Source organism: Sprattus sprattus (genome assembly GCF_963457725.1).
Source record: "Sprattus sprattus genome assembly, chromosome: 10".
NCBI classification, from domain to species: Eukaryota; Metazoa; Chordata; class Actinopteri; order Clupeiformes; family Clupeidae; genus Sprattus; species Sprattus sprattus.
The window spans coordinates 5,528,334-5,545,738 of NC_137908.1; the positions used below are offsets into that span (position 1 = coordinate 5,528,334).

The following is a 17,405-nucleotide window of genomic DNA, read 5'->3' on the forward strand; positions in this document are numbered from 1 at the left end:
ACATTGCGCAAAAAAAATGAAATCTTCCCAAATTAACTTTAGTTGTGAATATTGCATAAATCAATTCTTGTGAAAGCACTGAAATCTTCGTAGGAGTAAGTTACTTGTCCACACAGTGTCGTTTATAATGCCAGACACGGTACACAATGCACAGCTCTACGGTCAAGATTGCAATATTTTGAGTTTGAATATATTTGGTTCCATACTCTGCTAACTATTGTTAACATTCTTGTTTATTGTAAAACAGAACCGTTCTCTAGGTTTAAAATAATATAGTTGAAATTATCCAGTAGCCGTTTTCTGCGGAGCAACTAAGTTATAATCATGGCACAACAAAATAAGTGTTGGCCTAATTTAACAACAAGGAAGATTTCATTCTGTGTTTTGATGTTCTTGTTGTGTAATGTTGTATTACACTCAAGCACTTTGATTGCAGTTTTTTGCAGTCTGTATACATACTTTAGCTTCTAGAGTATAGGCCTATTGGTTCACATTCAAACACAACTCACACAGTGCTTGTTATTTTTGCATGAATTAATGGCAGTTAATCACATTCGCTGATATCACAGTTCTGACATCAGTCAGCACGGCATATTCTGATTTGTGTCTTCCTCGGTGTCGAACTTGAAGGCCTGTTGGAGCTTTCCGCATTTGTCTGCTTGTGGGTGGTTTAGGAAAAACGAAGTGTTCGTATTCGTTTGGTACGACTTCTTATTGTCTCTTCGTATGGTGTTCGTCTGAGGCTAAAATGTGATGCTGACCCTGAAAGGCTGTGCAGTGGACTGTCAGTATTTGGGGCCTACCGTTCTGGCTGAGTTTTAATATTATTTAGCAAAATGGCTTAAATGTTAAACTATTACCGAATGTACTGTACCGAATGTATGTGCAATGTTCTACATCAACATACCGTTTAAAAAATTAGAAGGGTTTATGGCAAAACAACATAATGTCTATCCAAGTGGACGCTGGAACTACAACGAAACTACAAAATGAGTCAGAATTCGATATTGTTAATATAGGTAATATACCGGTAAGGGTATCAGTCTGGAGTACAGGTCTGATCATGTTTACGTTGTGTTTTAGCCTGGCCTTCTGATTGTATTTCAGAAATCGACGCTCAAGTCGGAACACTATAGTATTTCATTTTATTTATATTATGAGGATGCATAGCATGGAATTGCTAACCCTCGGGTACACTTCACTTTGACTTGGGACTGAATTTAAGTTAGCATGCTCGCATACACTTCCAAGATAATTCACTGCTGGTCGTAAATAGCATCTAGCTTTTACGGTGTAGCGCATAGGAAGAGTCCAAGGGTTTAGTTACAGAGGCAGGTTGCAGTGCCGAAATTTATCCCCAAAATGCGCACCGAAACGCAGTCTGTAAAAAAGGCCACACTAATTATAGGCTAACTTGCCGGTTTAAAATGGTGGCCTTATTTTATCACTATGTGGGTCAGATTGTAAACTGCATTATTTAACAAGCAGTTTGGTCAACCAGTGATTATCTTATTTCATCAACCTCTGGTGCAGTATGGATGTGCTAATGAATGAATAGCCTATAAGCAATACAAAATTGACAAGGTTTGTGGAACTGACAGAGTTCTGATTGACACAATGTTAAAGCGAAATTACTTAAAATTACAGAGTAGTCAGAAAGATCCTTTTAAGCTTTCTATCGAGACCCAAACCACATGTGACTTAGGACATTATGGTGTCCTCGGTTTAATAAGGCTGATATTAAAGTGAGCAAGCCTGTCCCATCTTCATGTGACGGTTTTGGTTGGTTTGTTACTGCATATCGTACGAAGCTGTATAAGTAATTGCTTGAACTTTGCCCTATATTTCTGCAGGATTCAATTGCTGCCATAATATGAATTTCTTTACAGCAAGGAGCTTTGTCTATGGGCCTACCTTTCCTGTCAGCGAGACTTTAAAGCGAACGGCTTTCAACGTGTTTATGAGTTCGCAATACTACCCCAGCTCGATGCAATCAGTGCAAGTAATAAACAAGATTCCTTTAAGCTCAACAGCTGTGGGTTTATTCAGTCACATATTGAAAGGCATGGCGCATTAATATTTAATAGTGAAAAATAAGTGTGAATGCTCGTGTTCATAGGCACGGCTACTGTACTGTATCGAGACTTATTTTGTCAATTACATGTTGTCATTCGAGTTAATAAATATGCCATTGTTACTTTATATATATATATATATATATATATATTACTATGTACTTTATATATGACTATAAAGGCAGACGATATACATGCAGTTCTGCTAAGGCTGGGATAAATGTTGCTTGATAGGACGAAGACTTTACACAAGGTTGACACTATTCTGCTTTCATGATTCTTGCAAGTATAGACGCGATATCTTCTCTCTCTCCCCTTCTCGCATGTGCCATGTGCTCGTGAACACAAGTCATGGCTTGTGACTACTGCCTCATTGATGATCAGACGATGTCACTGCTGCAGTCTTGGCCTGTAATTTGCAATATTTCGAATGCTTTCCGTGGGCATTTTCAAAACAACACAGAATGTTTATTTCCCCTGAGGAAGTTTAACTGAGCATGGCGTGTATGTATGACACTATTGAGTGTAATGGCTCATCCAAATTGGGCTCCAGCTTTGGCTCCAGCTTTGTGGAATCGGTGTGTTCTGAAACTGCGGCAGAGTGCTTAAGTCGATGTCTAGACAAGCAACAGAAGTCAAACTCACCTTGAAGTGCATCGGCGATCTTTCTCCCGTCAGCAACACATGTATGGTTTATCCGTTCAGTATGGCTGGTTTAAATGTACTTGTATTTCATGTTGCACTGTGAATTCCTTTATGTGTGTAGGGCCTTGAACAATGTTTAAATGTTTTTTTTTCTTTCACAAAATGTAGTGATTGTATAGAGACCCCACATTCAGTCACCACTACCAGTTTCTGTGTTTTGGGGCAATGCAGTGCCTGAATTGTACATTCTTTTTTTATTAATTGTTGCCATGGCACCCATGTATTTTTACAACTCAAGCAATACATTTTGACTCATGAAACATGAACATGCAATTGTATCCTGATTGCAGCCAATATGAATTTGAATATGCCTGATGCTTGTCTGTGTTTTGTTCAAAAATATGTTTCCATTTAAATAAACAAATTGACAGACACTGAATTGGGATGTGGCCTGATATTGCAATATATTAAAACGATTAAATGTCCTTTAACACCAAAACACCCACTTATTCTCGATTAAATAACTACAGTTCGTGTGACTCGCATCCTACTTTCATCACTAATAAACGTAATGGCAATATCTGTCTTAATAGCCCATTACTTCCAAATTACACTGGAGCAACGGACGTGATGGGTTCATGGTTAAATGACAGTTAAATGTGGCTTTGGGAAACAACTCATTGGTGGATGCAATGGGAGACGTATGATAAAGATACCAGATTATTGGGTCTCTTCTACACAACCCTTAAATGTGGCCGTTTAATAAAGTTGCATCTCTGAAGGTAAAATACTTTGCTACGAACAGCAAGCCGTTTCAGACTGTCAGAGCAATGCCTCAGAGAGCGTGCTAAATGTAGCCTATAAATTCATGTGCTATGCTAGCAAACAAGTGCAAGTCCAGTGGCATAGTGTAGTTATTTCAGATATTCAGATTTCAGTGCTATAGTGTTTTGTTTGCTATGACCCATCAGTATTATAAACAACAAAGTACTTTCATGAATGATTTCTTTTCATTAATCATTATGTCTAACATCTACAAGCTGCAGGCTGCGTCGACTAAAAAAAATAACACATGGGTTACTACACACAAGTAACATTACGTTTCATTATTCTTTATTTGCTCATCAAGTAATCACATAATTTAAACAAACACATTATAGATGTATTCAAATAAAGTGTATTCATTGTCACCAGTGTAGAGAACATACATTTCTTGGTATCCACGTATTTGTTGATTGCATTTGAATGGTGTCGCTGCAGCACTCTTGCATGCTTGAAAAAAACAGTTCGTCCGTAAAACCAATATCAAAAGAAACTTTAACAACATCAAATCAGGCATAGATTTTGAAATACTTTTATCGGGAACAATTGCATTAAAATCAACGTACGGTGTATGGGGGTGATAGTTGGAACTGTAAATTAACGAATTAAAGTCGCTTCACTGTGGAAATTAATCACAGGCATAGGTTTTTTTTATATTGTGACTTGTGTCCTTGGTGAAAGCCGAAATAACTTAACAGTCACGTATGCTACAATATGGTTGCAGTTGTGGTCAGTGAGTCGGTCCATAAGAGGACAGCGACGAAAGTAATGGCTCACAGAGTTTACCCACCCACCCTTATGGGGTTCACCAGTAAACCACAAAATCATTTCAGTAAATGGAATGTTTTCTGTAGTTCCCATGCGCCTAGTTCGTGAGGGCGAAAAGCAAAACATACAAATAGCAGGACGAAATTAAATAAAATGGGGACGGGATAGCTGCAAGGACAAGGGCAGAAAAAGAATAGAGACCCCAACAGATTTTGTGCATTGGGTATTTTTCATATAAAAAGTTATTTTCATTCATGCATTTATTTGAACTGTTGTATAAGAATTATAACTTTGCTGTCTGAACCAAATAGTGCAGATATCGGATTGGATCTTAAAAATAGAGGCTAATGAATGGGCAACTTCTGGCCAACGATTGGTGGCCAGTTGAAGTTGATCAGTTCTCGGTCAAATCCTCTTTCTTAGATGTTGTCATATATTTAAAATATCGGCTATACTTGACAACACCACGCATTAAAAAAAAGAACTGTTTGGTCCCCCTACTAGCCGTGTGGCAACGTCTCGCACAGATGAACTTCGGAAGGCCTGAAATTATATCTATAAGTAAACTAAATGAGAATGTCCAAAGAATTTCGCAACAGTGCAGCCACAGTTTTTATGCTTGCCGGTTTAGACCGGTGATGGCTCCCTTATCAACACAGAGACACGCGTTTATGGAGGCTGCTCTTTGAAACCGGTTGATCTTGATCACAAGGCCTCAGCTTGCCTGCGCCTCAAATTGTGCGTAAAGCAAAGACACGCGCGCGCGCGCACACACACACACACACACACACACACACACACACACTCTCAAGCACGCGCGCACACGTGCACGCACGCACACACACACACACACACACACACTCGAACCGTGCCATTCCCAAAGCCAGTGTCACTTTCTGAGTCCGAAGGATAGCCGGGCAAAACGACATTGAAATGCACCAAGTGGACCAAAAGCCTCCTTTCCCGAAAACGTAACAATTATTGAAACTGTACGAGACACACCCAATTGTTTGATATTTTCTCATGTAATAAAATCATGCTTTCCATACATATCCTCGCATTTGCAAAAGGAAGATGTCAAATTGACTTGGGCATTAACTGCTGTCCGTTAGTTAATCGGAATTATAGCACATTTAGGCTGCACATCTACAACTATATAGTGGTGCTCAATACTTCCCATAGCATACAAGACAAATATGCACAACACCGTTTTATGTGTGCCTTTACCTCCCTGTAAGTACATGCAATATCTTCCACACTTATCGTAGCTTTCGTTTTATGTTCATACCAGATTATTTGATTCATAGTTTGATTATTTAATTTCATGGTTTGTTTTCTGTCGAAAAGCTTAGAAAAAAAATACCAATTACTTTAGCTTTTAAGGTTCTATTGATATTACTGCATCGTAGCTGGCTTAGATGAAAAACGTGAATATAGTCAATCCTCAATATATAGCGACGGATGCATATCAGCAAAATCTGTAAAATCATGCTTCTTAAGGAGACACACAAGAACCCATATGAAAAAAACACCACCTATAAATGGTTATATGACTGTGATATTGGCTATATTATATTACAGATATATTAGATAATTGTATTTAAAGGGTGAATACCCTGCCGATAACAAGCGACAACACTGCCCCACAAACAGGACTGACTTACCAATAGGTTTCTACATCACTGACAATTAGGTCCATTGTGTACACTTTTTGTAGATAAAAGTACACTTCATTTTAAACTTGGGTGTTTTGTGGGCAGTCACCAATAGGAAATATGGTAACTGAATTTGGCTGAGGACGACGTCAAAATAAACATCGCTGGTCATCGTTATTGATTCCCATCGATTAGTAGGTACAATACTTTTGTCATTTGCTAAGTAGGCTATCACCGGCGCGCGCAAACAAGCGCATTCCCAACACCACAACAATGACAATAACAATGCTGACAAAACCAAATTCACAAACAGTCTACTGTCCATTTGGATCTATCTTATTGTTCCAACTCACAATCCTATTTAATTAAGTTTTGGGAGTGCGCTTTTGTTTTCCACACTAATAAGATATGGGTGCACTTAAAGTGGCAATCTATTGTGCGGCCAATATCACCAAACCTAGCATAAACTAGACGGTTCTCGTAAAATGGCTATTGTTCTATATCTCATGACCATTATTTTAGCCACGGGGCTTGCGTGCGGCCTGGTAATTTGCGCTGTTATTGTACACCCTGTTCTGTACGATTCGGAAAATCAGCTATACCTGCAGTATTGGTGGACAAAGTGGAAAAATACTACAGAGATGCCTGGACCTGAAAAGGGGATCCAACATAATGTCATCCTCTCAAAACTTATGGCGAGCTCTGATTACACAAAGGTAGGGGATTGGCTGCGATCCTGCGGCATGAGATACTGGGCCTAGCAGTGTACCCGAGTGACAATGACTGTTTATCAAGGGGCCTCGACACCGCAGTGCGGTGCGTCTGTCTTCCATCTTTCTGCAGACGAAGGCCCCGGAAGAAGTTCCTTAGCGAAAAACTGTGCTATTTCAGAACACCCTGGACATATGTGATATAGCGTATTTACAACAGGCACTGAAAGGTCCGAAACATGTTCTTAGTAATGTTGTTGGACGAGCAATGTGAAACTGAAGAGAGTAGCCCAACATGAAGTGTAAACGTGGTAGTACTTTGACTGTTGGTCTTGACACAATAATCTCAGACTGTGGTGTGGGGGACCTGCACACATCGTGTAGTCGTATTAGGGACTGTAAAACGAGCAGCTGCAATGTCAACACATGAGAGACAATCACCCCCTCCACTATATATACTGACAACACCATAGACTTCTCCCACATATGTTACACCCAAACTAAGTTGAGACTCCTTCTATTATTAGAAATATATATAATTAGAGTTGCTGTAGATACTCTTACGAGTCTTACGAGTAAGGACGGTGTTGAAGAAAAGCAATACACTGGTCTTCAAAAATATCATATTTACCGATGAGCTAGCTTGAAGCTGGGTCTAATTTCTGCACGTTTGTTCAAAATAAAGGTTTCCCTTCTATCTGTGATGCTGTGATTTGTGCCATGCTATGTGTGCAAAGTGTTGGTATTATGTCTGTCATACGAAGAACTCGGCTGAGTTTTTTATTATTATTATTATTATTATTAACGACACGTTTATGAACAATCAAATGGTCCTCGTAAAAAATTATGGAGGGACATAAAAACATGCATGGCCTGTTTCCGAATTTAGCCTCAGTAGTGGGCAGGTCTTCTCAATCCCCGTCAAAACTTCGTTTAGCAGTGAATATCCCATGCGTACAAAGTTTGTACAACTTAATAGTCTAACAAAACCGATAAATAGCAGCCTCACCCCAAGTAATCATATTGGACGTGGAACACACATCGAAAAGGAGTGCGGTCAGATATAAACTATTTTTAATCGATTGCTGTGAATTAATGCACAAGATCATGATAGAAAACGATAAGCCTTATATTTAAATCGAGCAGTTCTGCTTGATATGTGGAAGTTTTTTTAGTTTCAAACGACATTTAGTCGACAAAGACAAATTACACGAGGAAATAGTGCGTTCTTTAGAGCAGTCAACGTACCTCCGTGGTCCAATAACTGGGGGGCGCAGTTGTCCATTGTTTATGACAACAGCATAAAACTAAGGCATGATGAGTGGTTATTCCGGCCTAATGATTGGTCACAGAATGGAAATCCTTTTCATAAAGAGCATTTTCGGATCTGAAGTACATCACTGTCCCAAGTATTGCGTGCGCATTAATCGACTGTATAATTTTGGAGTAAATATGATCACGTGTCTTCCACCAGCCAATGAGAGCTCAAAAGCCCCGGGAGAAATAATTACCTGACTTGATTGTTCTATGGGCAGATAAAAAAGTACACATACACTCCATATAATAATCTGATGCATGTAAAAGAGGAGAGAGGTATCACATCGTCATGTCGACCACGGGTCCTATAAGCAATTATTATGTGGATTCGTTGATAAACCACGAGAGCGAGGAAGTATTAGCGACGCGTTTCTCCGCGCCGGAGCTGCTCCCTGCCGGTTCACGACCGTCTCCTCTTGTCCCGGAGTGCTCGGATTTTCCTTCTTGCAGCTTTGCGCCTAAACCTCCAGTCTTTACCTCGTCCTGGGGCCCAGTGCACTCGCAGTCCTCCGTGGTGTACCATCCCTATACCCATCCGCCACACTTAAGCACAGACTCGAGGTATGTGCGGTCGTGGTTGGAGCCTATCTCTGGAACAGTCTCTTTTCCAGGCTACCCGGCTAACAGCAGACACTACGGGCTGAAGCCCGACGCTATCCCCGAACGCAGACCCGGAGATTGCATCCCCGCCAACGGACGCGGCTATCCGGATTACTATTATGGTTCTTCACCTGATCTCCGGGATAAAACGCAGCAGATCATTCCTTCGCCAGAGGCGGAGGCTTTGGTTTCGGACAAGCTCAAAGAAGACAAGCCGCAGTTTGATCCAAGTAAGTATAGGCTATACGCCACCATCCCTGTTTACGGTCCGTGTGATGGCGGTGTGAGGGGGATGTTGTGCCATTGAGGGATTTGTGCTCAATGTTGTCCGTTGGCCCCTACTATAAAACGAAATTATAGTCCCTTTTCAGTTCCCTTTGAACGCGGGCTCTTCTGGAGGGCTGTGAGACAGCGATAGACAGGACAAACGCCAATGGCTTTAAGGTTGTAAAGTAAGCAGTAGCAATAAACCGGCTATAAAATGGGGAATCTCGGCAAACTAGCTTTTCATTGGCGCGATGAGAATCAAGACCAAAGCTCATATAGGCAATTTCCTTCTCTTTAAACCTGCGTTTGAGAAACACAACCTTTAAATCGTGGTTAACCAGTAATACAACTTTTTCTTATGGGTATAAAATAAATAACACCCCCTCGTTTAGACGAGTCAAGATTTTCATTGCGGAAGCAACTATTCGTGTACAGTCACGTCTTGTTTTTACATTGTATTATCATAGCTTGTAACCACTATTTGTTATAGCGTTGTATCCCTGAAATGGCAATAACCTCTGCTTCGGAGTCTATAACCTAGTATAGGTGCCCCAAGGCCTGTCAACATGGCGCTCTTTCAGCCCATTATCCAGGAATATTTAATTTACTTTTGAGGTTTGCTTTTAAAGCTCCCTCAAAATAACATTACAAAATCGATCCTCACGATATTATTAGTACATTTCTAGAGAACTTGTCAAAGCAGGTGTATCATTGTTATTACAAAGACAGTAGTTTCAATATTTAAGTATTTCTCTCGTGTTAAGTTAGTTGCATGATTGCACACAAGCCAAGGGTGAACAATCGTAGATTTACACAGATTTTACGTCATACTGTAAATGGTTTTAGTGTTGTTTTGAAGTGTTTACTGTGGGGGGATAAGTGACCAACGCAGTCTTCAGCAGATAAACCTCGGAGCCACAGCATTAGGAATGCGAATGGCCCAAACACACCGAGCTGCCTCAGCTGCAGAGCTTGCCGAGACTTGAAGCTACAGGCTTTTAAAAATCTTTTATGGGCCAATAAAGCAAATGGGTGCACTCACTTTTTTACGACTGGATCCTTTTTTTTAGATCGTCTTGAAAAGGGAATATTTTGCGGGGGAAGAACGTAGAATTCACCCTTTTGTGAATGTGTACAATCTATTGGATGTCATCGAATTATGATGAAAGCAGACCATGAGTTCCTTTTCACACCCAGTCAATGTTGTGGGCCTTGGAAATTAAAATTACTTTTTGAACTCCGTCTGATGTGGTGTGTGTGTTTGTTTTTGTATTTCCAGGTAACCCAGTGGCGAATTGGATCCACGCGCGCTCCACAAGGAAGAAGCGGTGTCCTTATACCAAATATCAAACACTTGAACTCGAGAAAGAGTTTTTGTTCAATATGTACCTTACAAGGGACCGTCGATACGAGGTGGCCCGGGTCCTAAATCTCACCGAGCGACAGGTCAAAATCTGGTTCCAGAATCGACGGATGAAGATGAAGAAAATGAACAAGGAGAAGACCGAAAGTAATGAACAGTAGCTCGTAATGACAGACACAGAAGATTACGAAGACCTGCGTCAACATTGAAATAGTTAAAATGGACATTGAAATAAATAAAATGGACAAAGAGTGACTGAAACTTTCGACTGAAAATTTAAAAAACAATTCAGTCGCTCTTCTCATGATTTCTATATTTGTTGCACTTAGCTATCTCACTTCTCAAGATCTGTGGATGACTTCTGAGCGGTTTACTTTGGCTGTTTTTGATTGTTTTGTTATATGTGACATGCAGCTTGTTTGGTCACATACTTTTTTATTTTTGTATACCATGAGTGAATTAAATGCATCTTAAGACATTGTTCGAAAAACATTGGAGAAGACTTAAGACGAGGAATTATACTCAGTAGTGTTGGTGTGTTCACGTGTAATTTAAAACTTGTGTATTTTTCTAGATGTTGCATCGTATGTGTACACTTTGACTAGAAGGTTTTGTACAAGAAAAGAAAAATGACAAGGGGATTGTATGTGTTTTCGTCACTGTGGATATTTGTTGCATCTGCCGTATAATGCATTTCTTCCTCTTGATTCTGAAAGTTTATGTTATATTGTAGATTGTGGTTATACTAAAAATATATCTGACATCATCTCAGTGGACTGTGTTTCGGGATTGATTGCAATGGCTTGCTTGCATTCATAGTTGTTGTACTCGTCATGAAGTAGCAAATCGTTGAAGAAAAAAAATCCTTGGGCCTAGTGGCGTGCTTTAACACAGTGCGTGAGCCAGTACTTGATATGGAGGAAAAGGTAAACAAATTCTGTCACGAGACAGTACGTAGAACGACCGTGCTAATATTTATTGAAAGCAGCTGTAGCGTTAGGTCGTCATTCTCCACTACTCCACTTCCTCCGTAATGAACGTTTCCTGACCACTTCCCTCCACGGTAGCCACAAATACAAGTGATATGAATTAGACTGCAAACGAGGGTGACATTTTGAGGCCCACTGCGAAGGCGCCACTGCTACATTGGATGTGCCCTCGCTCACGCGAGGATATACGAAGTGTTTCTGTCATGAGCGTCCTTTTCATGCGATGAATAGCTACGTCTCTAAAATTACAAAAGCAGTAGTATGAAACATCCATCTGTTTACAACAAAAATAAAAACCATATCTGAAACCGTAAAGAGCTATTCTAAATAATCAAGCTGTTGTAAATTAGGTAGGTCTGCCTGACTAGTTAGTGTATGTGAGAACACAAAGTTAAGAAATAAAAGATGCGTATTATTTTTGCATTGCCTCATAACCTTTGCAGTTGAGAAATTAAGCATTTGGCTAACACGTGTGAATGTACAGGTCTATAAATAAATACCTTTGCCCATGACTTTCCACGCAGACTTATGCGAAATGAATCATTGTCTAATTAGGCAAACTACAGTTTATTAACTGTATTGTACAATTGTATTTTCTCAAATTTGTTGTTTGATTTCAGATTTAGTAAAAGGCTTAAAGGTTTAGATTGAAAATTACGTTATAAAGCTCGCGCTCTCCTATGTAGTGTGTGTGTGTGTGTGTGTGTGTCGGTTAGGCCTACTAAAGGTCATCATTTTCCATTTGTTCCATCGGTTGCCTACTATTTTTTTTTTAAATCTGGCTGTACGACGAATTTGGTGAGCCGGTCTTTCCTAGAGCTAGTCTACACAGCACCTTGTGGGAAGCGTGACTGGTCTGGCGTTTCGGCTCCTCGAGCATGTCTCAAACTGTCTCTTTTCTAGAAGGTGCCACAAACATTATTGACAGGATGCGGCGATTTTAAAGCCCAATCAAGCTGGACATTTCCGCCGCGGAGCACAGAGTAATGTAGGTTTTACAACTCTGCTTGCGGCTGCACTGTTTGCTTCGATTGCAATTGAACAAAGCAAAGCCAGGGAACTGGCTAGACGTCTGGGCTAAATTACTTTATTGCTCTTATTGGATGCAATGCTGGGCCTTGTTTCAAAGCAGGCTTATTGCACTTGTTTTTGTCTGCACTGTCCACTACAAACGCGTCGACCCCCTTCGCCATTTCCCCTTTATTATCTACATTTCTACAAGAAGAAGGGGGTTTGCAGAGTAGGCCCACTTGAAAGACCCGAACTGCATTCCACTTGCAACTGCACAACCGCACCAGTGTCCTATACAGCCACTGATATCACTGAATGGTTGCCTAGCTACCCTTTTTTAATGCAATTTCGCTTCCGAAAATCCGTTACTTTCAGAGGAAATAGGCATCAATAACCAAGATCAGAATTAGAATCTAAATCACTGCCAGAGGAATCGTTTAGGTTATAATCATAATAATAATTACAATTTATGATATTTGTATTATTAATAGTGTAATATTAGTTTTATTGTTTCTTTTAGAAGACACATTTTGACCAGCTAATTATTAGTATGTTATTTATTACATTCTTACGAAGTTGTTTAACTAGGCCTAGTCTTATTATAGGCCTATGAGTATGGCACAACATCTTCGGCCAAATTACTTGAAGGCCTCAGACATCCACTAAGCCTCTCACGAAACTGAACTTCGAGACATGGGATTCACTGGGATCATCGGAGGGCTTGAGAGGCCATTCCACATTTGCCTTTTTTCCGTTGGTGACTCCAAAAGTGCCTGGCACGCTGCGCGTTCCCGACTGAAAGGGTGATGAAGCATTGTCTGACCAAACACACATTCGACGCTAGATGTCGCTGTTGATCTATCTTTAAGACTATTGCAGACGTACTTGTATTGCCCTGCACCCTCTGCGTTTGGCCAGGCTGAGTGGACCGTATTCTCCGACCATGGAACCTTAGGTATATCACTTGTGTTGGCACTTAAGGTTTAGTGACACTCTAATAAGCTATCCAATTTCTGGGCAATCGCTCTTACACACTTGTTTTTTTTTATCTTGGAAAGATCGAGAACGAATTTAATTAATACCTAGTGATTAATTAAATTATAACGAATCTACATTTATTTAGTCATTTAACTAGGCCTAGTACTTATATTAACGTTGTGAATTGTAGACAAGTTTAATTCTTGTCAGCAATACTTTTATGGAAAAAATATGTATTTTTAAAAATCGGAGTATTCATTTCTATTTCTGTTTATTAGGCCTACACCTCTCTCCATGGCAAAATAGCCCTGAGAGGTTTTACCAGTGCTTGAAAAAAAAGACTTAGTTAATTCAGCTGAATAAAATGCCTGAATACTAATTTACTTCGCTGCATTGTGACACCATAAAGACGGATTTTATAGCTACAAAGTCTCTATAAAAGAGGTTGACAACCAAGCAGGGCTTGTGAGACGTGCATTGCATTTCTATGTAGCGTCCGCTAGGGTGCACCATTCACTTCCAACCCTCTGTAATTCGCATGTGGCATCTTTGATCTCCACACATCATATATTACACATTGTAAACCGTAAGAGAGTTTATCCTTAAAATAAGCTGAACTGTGCCCGATCTCTCATTGTAAGCCATAGCCTTGGCCTACCTGATGTAGTATAGCTGTGTAAAGACCGTGAGAATATGCTTAGACGAGTCATCTGGGGCATCTTATTTATTTATGTCATCAGATGTTTCAAGAATTTCCTTATGAACTGTTGGTCAACTGTTATTATTCGTCAGTTCTTAAATGTATACTTTTTTTCCCATAAAAACTCTGCTTGCTGTTTAGAGGTAACTTCACCTCGTTAACCCCCGAATTAGATAAACAGCTTTTCAGTTCCCTTCGCCCTTTTATGGACTTTTTGGACGCGATCTTTCACCATCACTATATGCTATGTAATGCTGACAATGATTGTTTTAGTTTTAATTTTTGTGAAATCTCTAATTTGTATAAAATTCAAGGGCCAAATGTAATAATCTGTGCAGTTCTCTCCTGCGGGCCCATGCATCGAAAGCAAGATTTAACAAGCTGGGTGAATGATAATTGATCTGCAAAGGAAGGTTTTCACTACACGGACAGACAATAATTTGTATGCAAAATCTGAACTGCCCCAGCTAAATAATGCAAGGTCACTTGTGCAACGAGGTTTAAGCACAAGCACAAGTACTTATGCGTGTACAGGTCGATGAAAGAATCATCTCTAAAATGAATAAATGCAACAAACAATGACATCTTAATCAACACAGTTTTATTCACACAAAGATAAACACATATATCAAAAGATAACTTTATTAAATGCAAAATCAGAGAAGGAAGCAAAAGTCTACACACGTGTAGTGAAGAGCAAATACATTTTCAATACATGTAGGCTTACACCTAATTGGATATAAAATGTCGTGCTGGAAATATAGCACAATTTAAAATGAATAGTAGCACACTCAGAAATGTTCATTCAGGGTTCCTGCTTTCAGAATAGCAGCATAGACCGTGAGAAGCTTTTAAAATGCACACACGCCATTTTAACCTTAATATAGTAATTGAACTGCACATTTGTGTCAAGTACACACGATTACTAGTATACGAGCTATTACTGCTCTACTAACCGGACCTAGGCCGGCACTTACTGTTCGGATTACAGGGCCTTGGTACACACGTGAAATCAAGCACAAAAACGTGGGAAATCGAAATGTGCTTCATAAACAGCGGCGATTTGCCTTTCAATGCACAATCGTGTAACCGGTCTGGATAAAAACGAGTAGTGCTGCTCAAGGTAGACGTCTAGGAACGCAAAGAAGGGGAGGGGGATTGAGGCTGGTAGGTTGTGAAGAAGGGAGGGGGTCTATGTCATGGGAGGGGGGCGCGCAAAAACGCTTGTGACTGTGTCGGAGGAGCTAGCCAGCCTTAGCACACATCAACCATTCACGACATAAGTCCTATTAGACGCTGCAAAAACAGAAAAGGGTACAAACGAGCAGCCCTCAGCGGAGAAGGGGGGGAACAGTAAAGAAAGGAAGAAAAACGGTGATACCTGGAGTTGGATATTGAGAGTCTATCAATATTTTTCTCCAGCTTGTCTCTCTGGTTGTATGGTTCCGGCGGTTATATGCATGGGCTCTGGACAAGAACTAAGGTAATACCGAATTGTCCACTACTCTGCTCATCCAACAATAACACTGAACAGGAAGGGGGAAGAAAACATGAGCTCCTACTTTGTGAACCCGTTATTTTCCAAGTACAAAGGCGCTGAATCGTTGGAGCCAACTTACTACGACTGCAGGTTCCCTCAAAGCGTCACCCGCACCCATGGGCTGGTGTATGGGGCTGGAGCAACGGCACCGGGCTTTCAACCCACGCCCCATCACGTCCAAGACTTCTTTCACCATGGAACGCCGGGGATCTCCGCTGCCGGATACCAACAGAACCCCTGCGCTTTAGCGTGCCACGGAGATGCCACGAAATTTTACAGCTACGACGCTCTTCCGAGACAATCACTTTATGGCGCCCAGCAAGAGGCTAGTGTGGCGCAATACCCAGACTGTAAATCGTCGAATGGCACTAACCTCGGAGACGGACAAGGCCATCTAAATCAAACCCCGTCGCCTGGTCTTATGTTCCCTTGGATGAGACCCCACGGTCAGCTCCTGTTTTTACGTTTAAATCGACAGTTTTGTGTGTTCAAAATACATATATTGTTTGTTGTATGCGTGTGGGTACGTGTGCGTTTCTATGAGTGTGTATTTGTATATCTGAGTGTACGTGTTTGTTTTGTTTGCATTGGGTCGAGACATTCTCCGTGTGTGATGGCATTACACAGAGGTTGTTGACTCACCGTAATGTGGATCTTCGTTAACTACCCACGGTGTTGTCTTTCACATTAACAGAATCGATCATATATTTTTTTAAATGCTGTCAAGTAAATACGTTTTAACTGTGAAGAGACGCTCATCTGAACACGAGTGAAGATGTGCCAGCATACAATAAAAGAGAGGAACGCATCACTAACAAGATATAATTCAGAGTGCAGTAACAGAACTTGGCCTGGGTTCTCACTCATCCTTCAAGACTCTGAGATTTAAGGGTGTAGGTGTATACAGGCGCATATTGTGGAAGTCGTCTCACCGAATAAATACTAGCTGGATGTGTGGTATGTCATCAGCCGAGTCATAACACAAGCGACTGTTATAAAAAAAAGTTCCTGAAATCAGGTTCAGCGCTGGGTTACAACCAGCTGCTCTATACACGAATGTAAACATTATCACATGATTTTTATGTGCATGTGTATGCTTAAACATCTACCCACTGATTTCCTTAGCTCCCGGAAGGCGCAGCGGTCGACAGACGTACAGTCGTTACCAAACACTGGAGCTGGAGAAGGAGTTCCTGTTCAACCCTTACCTCACACGCAAGCGACGCATCGAGGTCTCCCACGCCTTGAGTCTAACCGAGCGACAGGTGAAGATCTGGTTTCAGAACCGGCGTATGAAATGGAAAAAAGAGAATAACAAAGACAAATTCCCGGGCCAGCGAGGGGAGGCCGAAGCGGAGGGAGAAGGAGAAGGAGAGGCAGAGGGAGAGGCAGAGGCAGAGGCAGAGGAAGAAGCCAACGAAGAGGGAGAAGCAGAGGAAGGAGAGAAAAAAGAGACCAGGGAGGAAGAGGGGACGAAAGAGTGATTTTATTGCCCCTTTTATGGTTATACGACTTAAAGTTAAAAGATAGAAGAGAGAGAGGGAGGGTAGGGGGAGAGAGGGGTAGAGAGAGACTAGATCCCCTTTTACGACCACCGTTTTATTGAGTCAACAAGTGAGGAAATCCTTTAGAGAGGCAATTGTGACAGTGCTTCCTGTCCACACAGTAATTCTCAAACCAGAGCAGGCATCCAATAAGAATCCATGCTTTACCAAACAGGCTCTCCCTAAAAAAGGTCCGTGTTTATTTCCAGATCTTATACTTTCATGTTCCTCACCCGGGCCTCAGACTACATGTAGTATAGGCCTTGATACCAGAATAACCCATAAAACACAAGAACGAACTATACAATTCCGGTTTGAGATGACAGCAATCACAACGGTAAATTGGGGTTCATAATGTTTTTTTTTCATCTGCTCTTTCGCCCATATGACCAACATTTCAGTGTGGTGAAAATGAAGTCAA

General features: G+C 40.8%; 2 protein-coding genes across 2 annotated transcripts; both read left to right on the plus strand.

The window, feature by feature from the left end:
* Nucleotides 1-8,211: 8,211 nt before the first annotated feature.
* On the plus strand, nucleotides 8,212-10,993 carry LOC308371114 (homeobox protein Hox-C9-like). Its single transcript, XM_080845902.1, has 2 exons — nucleotides 8,212-8,822; nucleotides 10,139-10,993. The coding sequence occupies exons 1-2, from the start codon at nucleotides 8,282-8,284 to the stop codon at nucleotides 10,381-10,383; spliced, it is 786 nt and encodes a 261-aa protein (XP_080702028.1). The 5' UTR covers nucleotides 8,212-8,281; the 3' UTR covers nucleotides 10,384-10,993.
* Nucleotides 10,994-15,209: 4,216 nt separating this feature from the next.
* Nucleotides 15,210-16,924, plus strand: LOC308370940 (homeobox protein Hox-C8-like; the record flags this gene model as incomplete). Its single annotated transcript, XM_080845689.1, has 2 exons — nucleotides 15,210-15,886; nucleotides 16,566-16,924. The coding sequence occupies exons 1-2, from the start codon at nucleotides 15,451-15,453 to the stop codon at nucleotides 16,922-16,924; spliced, it is 795 nt and encodes a 264-aa protein (XP_080701815.1). The 5' UTR covers nucleotides 15,210-15,450.
* Nucleotides 16,925-17,405: the final 481 nt, after the last annotated feature.

Excerpts from the sequence above, each read along its gene's own strand:
- LOC308371114 (XM_080845902.1), top strand. The coding sequence starts at position 8,282 with ATGTCGACCACGGGTCCTATAAGCAATTATTATGTGGATTCGTTGATA. Across the intron at positions 8,823-10,138 it reads CAAGCCGCAGTTTGATCCAA|GTAACCCAGTGGCGAATTGG; the intron begins GTAAGTATAGGC and ends TTGTATTTCCAG.